General features: G+C 52.5%; 1 protein-coding gene across 1 annotated transcript in view; it reads right to left on the reverse strand.

Moving 5' to 3' along the window:
- The window catches only part of PPP1R16A (protein phosphatase 1 regulatory subunit 16A), a 125,376-nt gene that overhangs the window by 94,835 nt on the left and 13,115 nt on the right, over positions 1–17,426 (reverse strand). Inside the window, 6 exon segments of the mRNA XM_077271520.1 lie at positions 3,963–4,038; positions 4,400–4,525; positions 16,114–16,151; positions 16,154–16,237; positions 16,319–16,422; positions 16,493–16,638. Of these exon segments, the coding sequence (XP_077127635.1) occupies positions 3,963–4,038; positions 4,400–4,525; positions 16,114–16,151; positions 16,154–16,237; positions 16,319–16,422; positions 16,493–16,638 (574 nt within the window).

The following is a 17,426-nucleotide window of genomic DNA, read 5'->3' on the forward strand; positions in this document are numbered from 1 at the left end:
ATTATACATCCCAATAACAGAGGGAGGACTGGGCTGCCCCGCAGTGGTGAGATACTATAGAGCAGCCATATTATACATCCCAATAACAGAAGGAGGACTGGGCTGCCCCTCAGTGGTGAGATACTATAGAGCAGCCATATTATACATCCCAATAACAGAAGGAGGACAGGGCTGCTCCTCAGTGGTGAGATACTATAGAGCGGCCATATTATACATCCCAATAACAGAGGGAGGACAGGGCTGCTCCTCAGTGGTGAGATACTATAGAGCAGCCATATTATACATCCCAATAACAGAGGGAGGACTGGGCTGCCCCTCAGTGGTGAGATACTATAGAGCGGCCATATTATACATCCCAATAACAGAAGGAGGACTGGGCTGCTCCTCAGTGGTGAGATACTATAGAGCAGCCATATTATACATCTCAATAACAGGAGGAGGACTGGGCTGCTCCTCAGTGGTGAGATACTATAGAGCAGTCATATTATACATCCCAATAACAGAAGGAGGACTGGGCTGCCCCTCAGTGGTGAGGTACTATAGAGCAGCCATATTATACATCTCAATAACAGAGGGAGGACTGGGCTGCTCCTCAGTGGTGAGATACTATAGAGCAGCCATATTATACATCCCAATAACAGAAGGAGGACTGGGCTGCTCCTCAGTGGTGAGATACTATAGAGCAGCCATATTATACATCCCAATAACAGAAGGAGGACAGGGCTGCTCCTCAGTGGTGAGATACTATAGAGCAGCCATATTATACATCCCAATAACAGAAGGAGGACTGGGCTGCTCCTCAGTGGTGAGATACTATAGAGCAGCCATATTATACATCCCAATAACAGAAGGAGGACTGGGCTGCCCCTCAGTGGTGAGATACTATAGAGCAGACATATTATACATCCCAATAACAGAGGGAGGACTGGGCTGCCCCTCAGTGGTGAGATACTATAGAGCAGCCATATTATACATCCCAATAACAGGAGGAGGACTGGGCTGCTCCTCAGTGGTGAGATACTATAGAGCAGACATATTATACATCCCAATAACAGAGGGAGGACTGGGCTGCCCCGCAGTGGTGAGATACTATAGAGCAGCCATATTATACATCCCAATAACAGAAGGAGGACTGGGCTGCCCCTCAGTGGTGAGATACTATAGAGCAGACATATTATACATCCCAATAACAGAAGGAGGACTGGGCTGCCCCTCAGTGGTGAGATACTATAGAGCAGCCATATTATACATCCCAATAACAGAAGGAGGACTGGGCTGCTCCTCAGTGGTGAGATACTATAGAGCAGCCATATTATACATCCCAATAACAGAGGGAGGACTGGGCTGCCCCTCAGTGGTGAGATACTATAGAGCGGCCATATTATACATCCCAATAACAGAAGGAGGACTGGGCTGCTCCTCAGTGGTGAGATACTATAGAGCAGCCATATTATACATCCCAATAACAGAAGGAGGACTGGGCTGCCCCTCAGTGGTGAGATACTATAGAGCAGCCATATTATACATCCCAATAACAGGAGGAGGACTGGGCTGCTCCCCAGTGGTGAGATACTATAGAGCAGACATATTATACATCCCAATAACAGAGGGAGGACTGGGCTGCCCCTCAGTGGTGAGATACTATAGAGCAGCCATATTATACATCCCAATAACAGGAGGAGGACTGGGCTGCTCCTCAGTGGTGAGATACTATAGAGCAGCCATATTATACATCCCAATAACAGAAGGAGGACTGGGCTGCTCCTCAGTGGTGAGATACTATAGATCAGCCATATTATACATCCCAATAACAGGAGGAGGACTGGGCTGCTCCTCAGTGGTGAGATACTATAGAGCAGCCATATTATACATCCCAATAACAGAAGGAGGACTGGGCTGCCCCTCAGTGGTGAGATACTATAGAGCAGCCATATTATACATCCCAATAACAGAAGGAGGACTGGGCTGCCCCTCAGTGGTGAGATACTATAGAGCAGACATATTATACATCCCAATAACAGAGGGAGGACTGGGCTGCTCCTCAGTGGTGAGATACTATAGAGCAGACATATTATACATCCCAATAACAGGAGGAGGACTGGGCTGCTCCCCAGTGGTGAGATACTATAGAGCAGACATATTTGAACAACTGAGGTTGATGTGGAATGATTAGGATGACAGACTTTGCATACAAATCAAGAAACATCTCATAAATTCCTCAATGTTGGATCGTGTTTCTATTCATATATCATTACTGGGCCGAACCCCGGCGGTGATAGGAAGTTGCGTCTGCCACCAGCGGTGGAGTCGGCGCTGGGAGTGTGGAGCACACTGATCAATGCACACTATGCATTGATCAGTGCATCAACTGCACACTATTAAATTGCCGCTGTCTAGAGCCCCCATAGAGAGTTTGGAACAGTCTATTCTGGACCTCCAGATCCGTAACTGGAAATCCCTGGGAGTCCTACTGGTTGGGGACATGTATGAGGAAGGAATATGGTCCTCCTTCTCTACGATCAGAGATACATATCACCTTCTACATAGAGATCATTATAAATATCTACTATTAGACATTTTCTACAGGGAAAGAATAATATAAAATATTCTCACAACCTCCAATCTATATACGATGCTCCTCGCCCAGCGCGGCAAAGGAGAGCGCTGTCTGTAGGCCACAACCATGTGCTGGAGGAGACCTTCCCCTCTCTGGACTCGTATCTCCACAAATGGGAGACTGATCTACAATGCGGGATCTTCCCGGTCAGTGGCGGACGTCCTTCCCAATGATAGGGACACTAGGTGCACCGACCTCCTAGAGAGCGCCAGAAAGCTGCTGTATTCACACCATACAGAGTGTCTGAGATCTACTGCTGAGACCCCAACGCAGATGTGATACACGTCTGGTGGGATTGCCATAGGGTGGAGCGGCTCTGGGGGGCAATCCCCCACCTAGTGTCCCAGATTAGCGGCATCCCAATGAAGATTAGGAGGGAGCAGGCGCTTCTGGCCACTGACCTGGATGTCATCCCGCCCCAGCTCCGGACAGTGATCGCACACCCTCATAGCTACGAACATTGGAATCGCAGGATATTGGAGAAACCCCTAATGTCCGTCACTAGCCGAGATCGTGGCTCTGGTGAAGGACCGCTGTCTGTCAGAGAAGATAATGGCTCCATCCACCAGTAACTCAGGGTCACGTCTCAGGAGACGGGCCGGCTGCCATCATTCACACTACACCGAGGACACCGAGGTAATAGGGCTAGTAATGGCGATACGCGGGATAATAATCTGACGGCGTCACCTCCTCCCATAATAGTTACGTGTAGCCCATAAATGATTGAGAAAGACATTGTAATGATGGGCAATGATCGGAGGCTACATTGTAAAGTATCACTTATAAAACAAGAAAAAGATTATGGTAAAAAAAAAAAAAAAAAAATGGAGAATGATCCTAATCACACTGCAGATTCCACCATAGACAACGTCAGAAGGCGCGAGATGGAGGCTTCACAATGGCCCTCACAGTCCCCTGATCATCACTGACAATCTGTGGTGAGACCTCAACATAGCAGAGGACGCGAGACCACCAGGAACCTCACAGAACGGGAGGAATTCTCCAAGAAGAACGGAGGAAAAGGCTTCAGAGGAGAATGGGAAGACTTGTCTACAAAAGCGTTTACAAGCTGCTATAAAATACAAAGGAAACGGCACCTGTAACTTCAGGCCTTTAGGTCATTTCATCGTAACCTGCTTCTGTTCCAGATAAAGGAATCACGGCCAGGGGCGCACAGACTTTTACATGTCACCATATATATATGTACACATACTTGTCATCCGCACAGGTTCCACTTTCTACAACTTTTTAGATTTTTTTTTCTTTAAATGCCAGAAGGGATTTGTGATCATGTGATCGCATCATTATGTCCGACCTCCCCCACAGTTACATCACGTGTCCGCACCCAGAGGGGTCTCATCCAGCAAAGATTTGGTGTTCAGATCAGCGCCATGAGCAACAAGCATCTCCACCAACTGCATCTGTGGAAAACAAAAACTGGTGATAGCACAGCACCGCCAGGCAGCCCGAGGCCTCGCCTCCTCTCACCAGGCAGCTCGAGGCCCCCCATCCCTCCGCCAGGCAACCCATGGCCCCGCCTCCCCCGCCAGGCAGCCCGAGGCCCCGCCTCCCCCCACCAGGCAGCCCGAGGCCCCGCCTCTCTCCACCAGGCAGCCCGAGGCCCCACCTCCCTCCACCAGGCAGCCCGAGGCCCCACCTCCCTCCACCAGGCAGCCCGAGGTCCTAACTCCCTCCGCCAGGCAGCCCGAGGCCCCGCCTCCCTCCGCCAGGCAGCCCGAGGCCCCGCCTCCCTCCGCCAGGCAGAAGCGGGTGGGCACTTACCTGACCCCAACAAGCTGCGGCATGGAGCGGCTCCCAACCATCACTGTCCCGAGCATTCAATGAGGCCATGTGCTCCAGCAGAAGCTCCGCCGCCGCCACGTAACCATTCGCTGCAGCAATGTGAAGCTGTAATACAGAGGAAGAGGTCAGAGTCCTGAGGTCAGTGCATTAGAGAGGGGAGGGGAAAAGATGAGCTGCTCTCCATGTATTAGAGGGGGGGGGGGGGGGGGGAGAAGATGCTTCCCATGTATAATGGAAGGGATGAGTTGCTCCCCGTGTATTAGGGGTGGGAATGAGTTGCTCCCCATGCATTAGGGGCGGGGATGAGTTGCTCCCCATGTATTAGGGGTGGGGATGAGTTGCTCCTCGTGTATTAGGGGCGGGGATGAGTTGCTACCCGTGTATTAGGGGCAGGGATGAGCTGCTCCAAAGGTATTAGGGGTGGGGATGAGTTGCTACCCGTGTATTAGGGGCGGGGATGAGCTGCTCCCCGGGTATTAGGGGCGGGGATGAGCTGCTCCCCGGGTATTAGGGGCAGTTCGCTATAAACCAGGGTATGTGACAGTCTGGCGGGCGATCACTAGGTAATGACGCTCGCCCTTTGGGCACAGACATCTTCTTGCACACAAGATGTCACCTGACACCGGAGACAAGGTGTGAATTATACATGAGGCTGAGAGCTGAGAACACAGAAGGAGGCGGCAGATGTGAGACTAGCGGAGGTCCGCCAGGCCTGGGAAATGGGGGGCACTCGTCAGTATTATAATAAGGATGGTTATTACTGCTGGGTTATTGTTCTCTGGTGTCAGCACACACACACACAAACTGTACCACACACACACACAGTCATGGCTGAAAGTGTTTCTACCAGACAATTATTACAATTACACGTTTTCTTTTACACTTTTATTTCTTTTGTGTTTATTGGAACAACACAAAAAAGGCAAATTGGACATAATTTCACACAAAACCCCAAAATACGCCAGACAGACACAATTGTTGGTGCCCTCCTTAATATTTGGTCGCACCCTTCGGAATAACTGCAGTCAGTCGCTTCCTATAACCATCCACAAGCTTCTTCCCCCTCTCAGCCGGGATCTCGGACTCTTCTATAGCCATCCACAAGCTTCTTCCCCCTCTCAGCCGGGATCTCGGACTCTTCTATAGCCATCCACAAGCTTCTTCCCCCTCTCAGCCGGGATCTCGGACTCTTCTATAGCCATCCACAAGCTTCTTCCTCCTCTTGGAAAACTGCAGACTAGCTTTTTTATGTCTCTGTGTAAGCAATGGGGTCTCCTGACATAGCATTTCATTTCTATGTGGACAGATAGTCCGTGCTGACACTGAGACCCTTCAGTTTGCAGGACAGCTTGGATTTCTTTGGACCTTGACTGGGGTTTATCAACCATCCAGACTATCCTGCGTTGCAACCTTTCATCAATTTTTCTCCTCTGTCCAGGGAGATTAGCTACAGTACCAGGGGTCGCAAACTTCTTCGTTATGCTGTGCACTGTGGTCAAAGGAACATACGATCTCTGGCGATGGACTTGTAACCTTGAGATTGGTGATATTGAGGTTCTCCAGTCCTCAGACAGTTCTTGTCTCCTCTTTCTGTTCTCCATGCTTAGTGTGGCACACACAAGACACACAATGCAAAGATTGAGGCAACTTCTCCCCTTTTATCTGGTTTCAGGTGGGATTTTCACATTGCCCACATATGTTACTTGCCACAGGTGAGTGCGAACGAGCATCACATGCTGGAAACAAAGATGCTTACTGACAATTCTGGAAAAAAGTAGACTCTCCAGCGAAACTTCCTCAGGTAAGGAAAACTTGGAAGTTTGACAAAAACATTAAAACTAGGAATGACAGAAAATATACGGTACTTCATTTCTCTGTAGTCTGGACTTTCAAATGCTATTGCTTTTACTTTCCAGAGGACATTTCAATTGAGAATTTACGTTTCTTCTCCTTGGAGCAGCCCTGGACGGCTCCGCAATGTTACTCCTCGTAGCTCATTGATGCAGCCCTGAGCGGCTCCGCACTGATCCTCCTCGTAGCTCCTTGCTGCAGCCCTGGGCAGCTCCGTGCTGTTCCTCCTCATAGCTCCTTGCTGTTCCTCCTCGCAGCTCCTTGCTGCAGCCCTTGGCGGCTCCACGCTGTTCCTCCCCATAGCTCCTTGTTGCAGCCCTGGGCGGCTCCACGCTTTTCCTCCTCGTAGCTCCTTGCAGCAGTTCTGGACAGCTCCATGCTGTTCCTCCTCGTAGCTCCTTGCTGCAGCCCTGGACAGCTCCACGCTGTTCCTCCTCATAGCTCCTTGCTGCAGCCCTGGGCGGCTCCACGCTGTTTCTCCTCATAGCTCCTTGCTGCAGCCCTGGGCGGCTCCATGCTGTTCCTCCTCGTAGCTCCTTGCTGCAGCCCTGGGCGGCTCCGCGCTGTTCCTTCTTGTAGCTCCTTGCTGCAGCCCTGGGCAGCTCTGCGCTGTTCCTCCTCGTAGCTCCTTGCTGCAGCCCTGGGCGGCTCCACGCTGTTTCTCCTCGTAGCTCCTTGCTGCAGCACTTGGCAGCTCCGCGCTGCTCCTCCTTGTAGATTCTTGATGCAGCAATGGGCGGCTCTGCGCTGTTCCTCCTCTTAGCTCCTTGCTGCAGCCCTGGGTGGCTCCACGCTGTTCCTCCTTGTAGCTCCTTGCTGCAGCCCTGGGCGGCTCCATGCTGTTCCTTCTTATAGCTCCTTGCTGCAGCCCTGGGCGGCTCCATGCTGTTCCTTCTCATAGCTCCTTGCTGCAGCCCTGGGCGGCTCCGTGCTGTTCCTCTACGTAGCTTGTTGCTGCAGCCCTGGGCGGCTCCGTGCTGTTCCTTCTCGTAGCTCCTTGCTGCAGGCCTGGGCGGCTCTGCGCTGTTCCTTCTTGTAGCTCCTTGCTGCAGCCCTGGGCGGCTCCATGCTGTTCCTTCTCGTAGCTCCTTGCTGCAGGCCTGGGCGGCTCTGCGCTGTTCCTTCTTGTAGCTCCTTGCTGCAGCCCTGGGCGGCTCCATGCTGTTCCTTCTTGTAGCTCCTTGCTGCAGCCCTGGGCGGCTCCGTGCTGTTCCTTCTTGTAGCTCCTTGCTGCAGCCCTGGGCGGTTCCACGCTGTTTCTCCTCATAGCTCCTTGCTGCAGCACTTGGCAGCTCCGCGCTGCTCCTCCTTGTAGATTCTTGATGCAGCAATGGGCGGCTCCGCGCTGTTCCTCCTCTTAGCTCCTTGCTGCAGCCCTGGGTGGCTCCACGCTGTTCCTCCTTGTAGCTCCTTGCTGCAGCCCTGGGCGGCTCCATGCTGTTCCTTCTTGTAGCTCCTTGCTGCAGCCCTGGGCGGCTCCATGCTGTTCCTCCTCGTAGCTCCTTGCTGCAGCCCTGGGTGGCTCCATGCTGTTCCTTCTTGTAGCTCCTTGCTGCAGCCCTGGGCGGCTCCACGCTGTTCCTCCTTGTAGCTCCTTGCTGCAGCCCTGGGCGGCTCCGTGCTGTTCCTTCTTGTAGCTCCTTGCTGCAGCCCTGGGCGGCTCCGTGCTGTTCCTCTACGTAGCTCATTGCTGCAGCACTGGGCGGCTCCGCGCTGTTCCTTCTCGTAGCTCGTTGCTGCAGCCCAGGACGGCTCCGTGCTGTTCCTTCTTGTAGCTCCTTGCTGCAGCCCTGGGCGGCTCCGCGCTGTTCCTTCTCGTAGCTCATTGCTGCAGCCCTGGGCGGCTCCGTGCTGTTTCTCCTCATAGCTCCTTGCTGCAGCACTTGGCAGCTCCGCGCTGCTCCTCCTTGTAGATTCTTGATGCAGCAATGGACGGCTCCGCGCTGTTCCTCTTCTCAGCTCCTTGCTGCAGCCCTGGGTGGCTCCACGCTGTTTCTCCTCATAGCTCCTTGCTGCAGCACTTGGCGGCTCCGCGCTGCTCCTCCTTGTAGCTCCTTGCTGCAGCCCTGGGCGGCTCCATGCTGTTCCTCTTCTTAGCTCCTTGCTGCAGCCCTGGGCGGCTCCCTGCTGTTCCTCTACGTAGCTCCTTGCTGCAGCCCTGGGCGGCTCCATGCTGTTCCTCCTCGTAGCTCCTTGCTGCAGCCCTGGGCGGCTCCGTGCTGTTCCTCTACATAGCTCGTTGCTGCAGCCCAGGACGGCTAAGCGCTGTTTCTCCTCGTAGTACATGTGTCTTCATCATGATGACCTCACTTCTCCGATTTTCTTTCATGTACAATTTTGGAAAGGTTTGGTTTGTGTCCGGCCAATATTTTGGGGTGTGCGTGAAATTACCTTCCCCCCGATGCTTTTTTCGGTTTTGCGTTTTCGTTTTTCGCTCCCCTCCTTCCCGGAGCCATAACTTTTTTATTTTTCCATCAATATGGCCATGTGAGGGCTTATTTTTGGCGGGACAAGTTGTACTTTTGAATTACACCATTGGTTTTACCATGTCGTGTACTAGAAAACAGGAAACAAAAAATTCCAAGTGCGCTGAAATTACAAAAAAAGTGCAATCCCACACTTGTTTTTTCTTTGGCTTTTTTGCTAGGTTCAGTAAATGCTAAAGCGGACCTGCCATTATGATTCTCCAGGTCATTATGAGTTCATTGACTCCAAACATGTCCAGGTTCTTTTTTTATCTAAGTGGTGAAAAAAATTCCAAACATTGCTTTAAAAAATAAATAAATAAATAAATTGCACCATTTTCCGATACCCGAAACGTCTCCATCTTTCGTTTTTTGGGGTTTTTTTTTTTTACACCATTTTGATGCAGATAAGTTCTTTTCATCCCCTTATTGCATTTTAATGCAATGTCAAGGCGGCCAAAAAAAACGTAATTCTGGTGTTTTGACTTTTTCTCGCTACGCCGTGTAGCGATCAGGTTAATCCTTTTTTCTTAGGCTGATTTCACACATCAGGTTTTTGCCGTCAGGCTCAATCCGGCGATTTTTGAAAGAAAAAAAAAACGGATTTGGCGAATGATGCCGCTGGATGCATTGTTTTCTCATAGACTTATATTAGCACCGGATGGCCTCACGTTTCGTCCGTCTTTCGCTGGATACGGCAAAAAGTGTTTGTCCGGCGTCTGGAAAAGACGTACAAAGTTACGTTTTTTGTCTGCGGCGAAAAACCAGACAGCTAGAATGGAAGATTGTGGGCACCGGATTCTGTCATGTCAGATACAATTGGCCAGCCCCCAATTAGGAGACAGATATAAAGCCTGCCAGGCGGGCCTTCACTCATCCATGTACCAGCCGGCAAGACAGACCTGCCACCAGAGCTGGACCTGCCCCAGGCCAGCCAGACACAGCCTGCCACCAGAGCTGGACCTGCCCCAGGACAGCCAGACACAGCCTGCCACCAGAGCTGGACCTGCTCCAGGACAGCCCGCACCAGCATCCTGCCCCGTACCAGCATCCTGCCCCGCACCAGCATCCTGCCCCGTACCAGCATCCTGCCCCGCACCAGCATCCTGCCCCGTACCAACACTCTGCCCCGCACCAGCATCCTGCCCCGCACCAGCATCCTGCCCCGCACCAGCATCCTGCCCCGCACCAGCATCCTGCCCCGTACCAACACTCTGCCCCGTACCAGCATCCTGCCCCGTACCAGCATCCTGCCCCGTACCAACACTCTGCCCCGCACCAGCATCCTGCCCCGTACCAGCATCCTGCCCCGCACCAGCATCCTGCCCCGTACCAACACTCTGCCCCGTACCAGCATCCTGCCCCGTACCAGCATCCTGCCCCGTACCAGCATCCTGCCCCGTACCAACACTCTGCCCCGTACCAGCATCCTGCCCCGTACCAACACTCTGCCCCGTACCAGCATCCTGCCCCGTACCAGCATCCTGCCCCGTACCAGCATCCTGCCCCGTACCAGCATCCTGCCCCGCACCAGCATCCTGCCCCGTACCAACACTCTGCCCCGTACCAGCATCCTGCCCCGTACCAGCATCCTGCCCCGTACCAGCATCCTGCCCCGCACCAGCATCCTGGACCGCACCAGCATCCTGTCCCGTACCAACACTCTGCCCCGCACCAGCATCCTGCCCCGTACCAGCATCCTGCCCCGTACCAGCATCCTGCCCCGCACCAGCATCCTGGACCGCACCAGCATCCTTCCCCGTACCAACACTCTGCCCCGCACCAGCATCCTGCCCCGTACCAGCATCCTGCCCCGCACCAGCATCCTGGACCGCACCAGCATCCTTCCCCGTACCAACACTCTGCCCCGCACCAGCATCCTGCCCCGTACCAGCATCCTGCCCCGCACCAGCATCCTGGACCGCACCAGCATCCTGCCCCGTATCAGTATCCTGCCCCGCACCAGCATCCTGCCCCGCACCAGCATCCTGCCCCGCACCAGCATCCTGCCCCGCACCAGCATCCTGCCCCGCACCAACACTCTGCCCCGCACCAGCACCCTGCCCCGCACCAGCACTCTGCCCCGTATCAGCATCCTGCCCCGTACCAACACTCTGCCCCGCACCAGCATCCTGCCCCGCACCAGCATCCTGCCCCGCACCAGCATCCTGCCCCGCACCAGCATCCTGCCCCGTACCAGCATCCTGCCCCGTACCAGCATCCTGCCCCGTACCAGCATCCTGCCCCGCACCAGCATCCTGCCCCGCACCAGCATCCTGCCCCGCACCAGCATCCTGCCCCGCACCAGCATCCTGCCCCGCACCAGCATCCTGCCCCGCACCAGCATCCTGCCCCGCACCAGCATCCTGCCCCGCACCAGCATCCTCCTCCGTACCAGCATCCTGCCCCGTACCAGTTCACAACCACATCACCCACGCCTCCATTCCCTGCCACTACCACCAGTCTTCTTCCACACCCATCATTCCCCAAACACAACTCTCTTCTCCACCCACCACCTCTTCTTCCTCCCAATCCCTCCACCCTTCCTAAATCCCAACACTAACCTGCTTTTATGTCCACACGCTCCATTTCTTTCTCCAGCCCTTCACTTTTACCTGCTGATCCTTCTCCACCACCATCCTCTCTCCACACTCCCACTGTCGAAGTGTCCCCATCAGACAGCCCCTCCAGTACTATGTCAATTTATAACTATTTTGTAAAACATTTGTAAATAAAACAATTTTTGGGTTCAAAAATTGTTTTGTTTCATTTATTAAATCAGGTTAAATACTTTGGGTAACAAGGGTGAAGGCGAATGTTTCACTCTCTCCTCCTGCGTAGTATTCAGCAAATGTCATTCTGGAAACGGACACAGAACCTCTAGAAGTAATGTTCTGATAATCAGCCACGGTGGTTTCTCCAGAGTGGTCAGCAATGGCAATCTGCTGCTCCAGATCACAAGATTGTGCAGGTCCACCCAAGCTTTCACCACCTCGTCCACAGTGTCAGTCTTCAGGTTGGTAGCAGTCAGAGCTCTCCATTTGGTGGTCAGAGTCCAAGAAGCGCACTCCACCATTCTCCGTGCTCGGCGGTAATTAAACACTCCGCACCTCCTGCACACTGTACACCACTACCACACACAATGTATCACAGCTGGTGTATTATTATTATTATTATTATACTGTTACTTTCAGCCATAACGGAATCCGGGTGCTCATTCAAGAAAAAAGGCCGTCCAGGCCAATGAGAAAAAAGGCCGTCCAGGCCAATGAGAAAAAAGGCCGTCCAGGCCAATGAGAAAAAAGGCCGTCCAGGCCGTCGTCTGTTGGAAGCACACGTTCTCCCTAGTTCTCCTGCCGTTGACTTGATGTCACAAAGATTGGAATTTTGACAGATGGCGAGTGCTCTTCTCCATTTTCTTTTTTCTTATTGGCCTGGTAAAACCTCTCGTAGTTGGCATCAATCCTCTACTGGAGTACGGCTTCAGCCGTACTGCCGAGAGGTGGAAGGCTTCATCTCCAACACATAAATAAGGGTACCGTCACACAGTGGCATTTTTATCGCTACGACGGTACGATTCGTGACGTTCTAGCGATATCGTTACGATCTCGCAGTGTCTGACACGCTACTGCGATCAGGGACCCTGCTGAGAATCGTACGTCGTAGCAGATCGTTTGAAACTTTCTTTCGTCGCTGGATCTCCCGCTGACATCGCTGGATCATTGTGTGTGACAGCGATCCAGCGATGCAATCGCTTGTAACCAGGGTAAACATCGGGTTACTAAGCGCAGGGCCGCGCTTAGTAACCCGATGTTTACCCTGGTTACCAGCGTAAAAGTAAAAAAAAACAAACAGTACATACTGACCATCTGATGTCCGTCAGGTCCCTTGCCGTCTGCTTCCTGCTGTCTGTCTGTCTGCCGGCCGGAAAGTGAGAGCAGATCACAGCGGTGACGTCACTGCTGTGCTGCGCTCTCACTGTACGGCTGCACTCAGTCAGAGCGGGAAGCAGACGGCAAGGGACCTGACGGACATCAGATGGTCAGTATGTACTGTTTGTTTTTTTTTACTTTTACGCTGGTAACCACGGTAAACATCGGGTTACTAAGCGCGGCCCTGCACTTAGTAACCCGATGTTTACCCTGGTTACCAGCGAACCTCGGCATCGCTCCAGCGCCGTGATTGCAAAGTGTGACTGCAGTCTACGACGCTGGAGCGATAATCATACGATCGCTGCGACGTCACGGATCGTGCCGTCGTAGCGACGAAAATTGCACGGTGTGACGGTAAGGCATTGGTGGCCCCGAGGTTTCAGGCAGCGGTCTGGGGGGTGGAAATTGGAAGCCGTTTCCATAGAGATGACACCCCATAGCAGACACTTTAAACACTTGGGAATCATTGGAGCAGCCATAGGCCCCAATATCCACCGCTATAAACTTGTATTCAGCGATGGCCATCAGCACAATGGAGAAATATTTCTTGTAGTTGAAATATTCAGATCCCGATCCAGCAGGTTTGACGCTGCGGATATGTTTCACGTCCACTGCACCCAAGCAATTGGGAAACTGACAGATTTGTTGGCATTTTTCCGCCATCTCCAGCCAACTCTCCGTTGTGGGATGTGGGATAAACTCGCCATGTAGAGAGTCCCACAATGTACGGCAGGTGGGCTTCACAATCCCGGAGATGGAGCGAGGAAAGGGATTCTCCAGTTACAAGGAATCTGTGAAAAAAAGGGAAAGAGGAGCAGAAAATACCAGCAACAACATTACAGTTATAAGTCAGCTTTAACAGGAGGAGATACAATACACATGGCTTACCGAAGAGTGACCGTCAGACGCTCCGCCGGTGAAATGGAGAATCGGCAATACGAGTCACTTCTTCGGATGAGATGTCCAACCGCTCCACCAACACGTCCAAGGTCTCCGCTTTCATCCGCACGTAGCTGAAAACTTCTCGGGTCTCCTCGTAGCTCCATGTACAGTGTAGAATACCCCCCACGCGTCATTCTCTGGGCTGTGATTGGTGGATCCACAAACGCCGTCGGCGCTGACGCATGATCCGCCGTCTCCTTCTCCAGAACAATCGCTTTCGCCTCCACAGTAACATCCGCACAGATCTTCACAATGTTCGCCATCACGCCGGCCATCTTCACCATTGCTCCTCTACGACCTGTCACAGATGGGCTGTAGGAACACTGTATATAGAGGTTTCCAGAGGCCAATCACGTTTGGGAGCCTCCCATGGGCGTTGTTAAAAACCGGAAGAAAAAAACAGACGAAGCGGATCCGTCGCATCAGTTTTGTACAATTTATGCCGGATCCGACGCTCCGCGCACCGCCGGATTTAGCCTGATGGGTGAAAGCCGCCTTATTGATAGATCGGGCGAGTCTGAACGCGGCGATACCAAATATGTGGAGGTTTGATTTTTTTTTTAATTATTTTAAAAGGGGCAAAAGGAGGGTGATTATATAATTTTTTTAATTAAAAAAAAAAAAAGTTTTTTAAATTAACTATTTTGCCATAACTTCAATAGCCTCCATGGGAGATTAGAAGCTGGCATAGCCTGATCGGCTCTGCTACATACAGGTGATGATCACATCGCTCCTATGTAGCACAATTACTTGCTATGAGTGCCAACCACAGGGTGGCGCTCATAGCAATCCGGCACTGACAACCATAGAGGTCTCAAGAGTGTTTCCGGCCTGAAGCGCTTGTTAAATGCCGCCGTCAGAGTTTCAGAGCGGCATTTAACTAGTTAACAGCTGCGGGTGGATCGCGATTCCACCCACGCCTATTGTGGGCACATGTCAGCTGTACAAAACAGCTGACATGTGCCAGCAAAGATGTGAGCTCACCGCCGGAGTCCGCATCAAAGCGGGGGGATACCGACATCGGCGTACTATTACGCACGATGTCGGTAAGGGGTTATGTCCAATTTGCTTTTTTCCCTCTTTTTTTTTTTTTGTGTTATTCTCATACACACAAAGGAAATAAACCCAAGTATAACAAGACGTGTTCCAGAAATGCAGTATTTCTCCCAGATTCTGACATTTCCACAAGTCCAAGGGTGCCAACACTGTTGGCCAAGACTGCATATTATACACGGTCATGTAAGATATTAGTATCTCTCTGTTCCTGCAGTGAAGGGGTATACAGTAACACAAGAGCAGGTTAGAGTATGGGGAAGGGTAAGACTGCGACGTACAGATGGGGACAGAGAAGAAGTCACCACCCTAATGAACATCTACAAAGTCCTCAGGTGACGGAAGGAAGCGCCTTTCCTGAGCAAAGACAGATTTAGAATCGGCAGGTAATTCACACAACAGTAGGGTACATGTGTTTGTGTCTAGACACAGAAGTGGAAGAACCCTTTTCTCCCAAGAAATACATTGTCCCTTCAAAGGAAGCGTTCTACATTCACACTAGATGCTTTTTATATACATATGTCTCCGAAAGAAATTATGGAATATCGACGTTTGTATGGATCCAATAGTACTGGGACATACATTTTTGGACCTCAGGGCTAATAGGGGGAGAATACGCATGTTTTCTCATAACTGTAGCCCCTGCCTATAAGCCCCAAATTCAAAATGGCCAAATCACTGACAGCAGCCGTGTCAGGTTTGGCGTCTGGGTAACAATAAAATCTCAATAAATATGGCGGCGATCTGGAACTTCTGCGGGCATTTTCAAAAAATCTTTAAGGGCTGAAGACATCCCACAACTTGGGTCATCACAGAGGGGTGTGTGGGTGTAATTCAGGTGCTCTTTAAAGATCTGTTTTCCTGTACGGAGATACACACTTGTGTACGCGTGACTCTCGTTTACTGAACGGCCTCAAACGAAGCGCTCGCCTTCGCTAAACTGAATCTTCTCTGTGACGGGGAAGTAAATATTTTGTTAAACCCTTTTATTTTATGTAATTGCATATGCTGTACTGCGGTCCCTTTTGTAAAATCTTTTCTAGATTTCTTTTTTTATTAACACTGCGTATTGTTCTTGATTAAATATAAATGTAATCGTTATTTTCCTTTTGTTCTGTAAACCACGCCTCGAAGCCATACACTACAGGAACCAGAGCCAGGCCTACAGTTAGTGGTGGCGGCCAGTCGTCTGGGGTTATGGTGGAGTTGGCAGCGACTGTATCGGGGGATCTACACATATTCCATGTGTTAGACTCTTAGGTCAGTGATCAGGAAACTATTGGTGGTGACAGCCTGCGGCTTCCTCCATTACTTCTTTGGCCAATCGTCTAATTGCTCGGACAATAGGGGCAGCAGAGCTGTTCCACCCCAAGATCACAGCAGGTGGATGTGCGTGACCTTCCAGGGCTGTGATAATAGTGACATATAAACACACACAGGGGTCGCTCACCAGGCTGGTGCCGGCCGTGTCCTGAGCGTTGACCTCGGCCCTGACTCCAGCAGCTGCCGGATATCGGACACCATCATCACCTCGGTGGCCGCCCGCGCCTCCTCGATCTTCTCCTGGGTGATACCTAGTAAGGAGAGACCCCGCGAGAGTCAGAGGAAGCCATCACACAAAACGACAGCAGAAGGGCGGCGGGGGAGGGACTCACCCTGATCAGCCATAGCGGTCTCTATGTGGTCCAGGGTGACGTCATCCTCGCAGAGGTCATAGGGCATGTTCCCGTCAGAGTTCACAGCCAGCAGGTTAGCATTACTATGGAGAGGGCACGGTCAACCCGACGTGTGTACAATGGTCTCCTCCACGTTACTATGGTGAAACTTACTGCTGGATGAGCAGCTCCACCAGGTGCAGGTGTCCGCAGGTGGCGGCGGCGTGCAGCGGCGTCCATAGTTCACTGTCGCAGGCGTTCACATCGGCTCCGGCATCCAACAGCAACCGGACGATCTCCTCATAGTCATCAATGCAGCACTGAGAGCACAAACACATCCATGACCGGTGACGAGGAAGGACGAGGCGGGGGGAGACAAAGAAGGAGGACGAGGGGGGGAGGCAAGGAAGGAGGACGAGGGGGGGAGGCAAGGAAGGAGGACGAGGGGGGGAGGCAAGGAAGGAGGACGAGGGGGGAGGCAAGGAAGGAGGACGAGGGGGGGAGGCAAGGAAGGAGGACGAGGGGGGGAGGCAAGGAAGGAGGACGGGGGAGACAAGGAAGGAGGACGGGGGGAGAGACAAAGAAGGAGGACGAGGGGGGAGACAAGGAAGGAGGACGGGGGGAGACAAAGAAGGAGGACGAGGGGGCGGAGGGAGACAAGGAAAGAGGATGGGGGAGACAAGGAAGGAGGACGAGACCGCGGGGGGGGGGGGAAGACAAGGAAGGAGGACGAGGGGGGAGACAAGGAAGGAGGACGGGGGGAGACAAGGAAGGAGGATGGGGGAGACAAGGAAGGAGGATGGGGGAGACAAGGAAGGAGGACGAGGGGAGACAAGGAAGGAGGACGGGGGAGACAAGGAAGGAGGACGGGGGGAGACAAGGAAGGAGGACGGGGGGAGACAAGGAAGGAGGACGGGGGAGACAAGGAAGGAGGATGGGGAGACAAGGAAGGAGGACGAGGGGAGACAAGGAAGGAGGACGAGGGAGACAAGGAAGGAGGACGAGGGGAGACAAGGAAGGAGGACGAGGGGAGACAAGGAAGGAGGATGGGGGAGACAAGGAAGGAGGACGGGGAGACAAGGAAGGAGGATGAGGGGGGGGAGGCAAG

Source organism: Ranitomeya variabilis, chromosome 6 (genome assembly GCF_051348905.1).
Source record: "Ranitomeya variabilis isolate aRanVar5 chromosome 6, aRanVar5.hap1, whole genome shotgun sequence".
Taxonomy (NCBI): Eukaryota; Metazoa; Chordata; class Amphibia; order Anura; family Dendrobatidae; genus Ranitomeya; species Ranitomeya variabilis.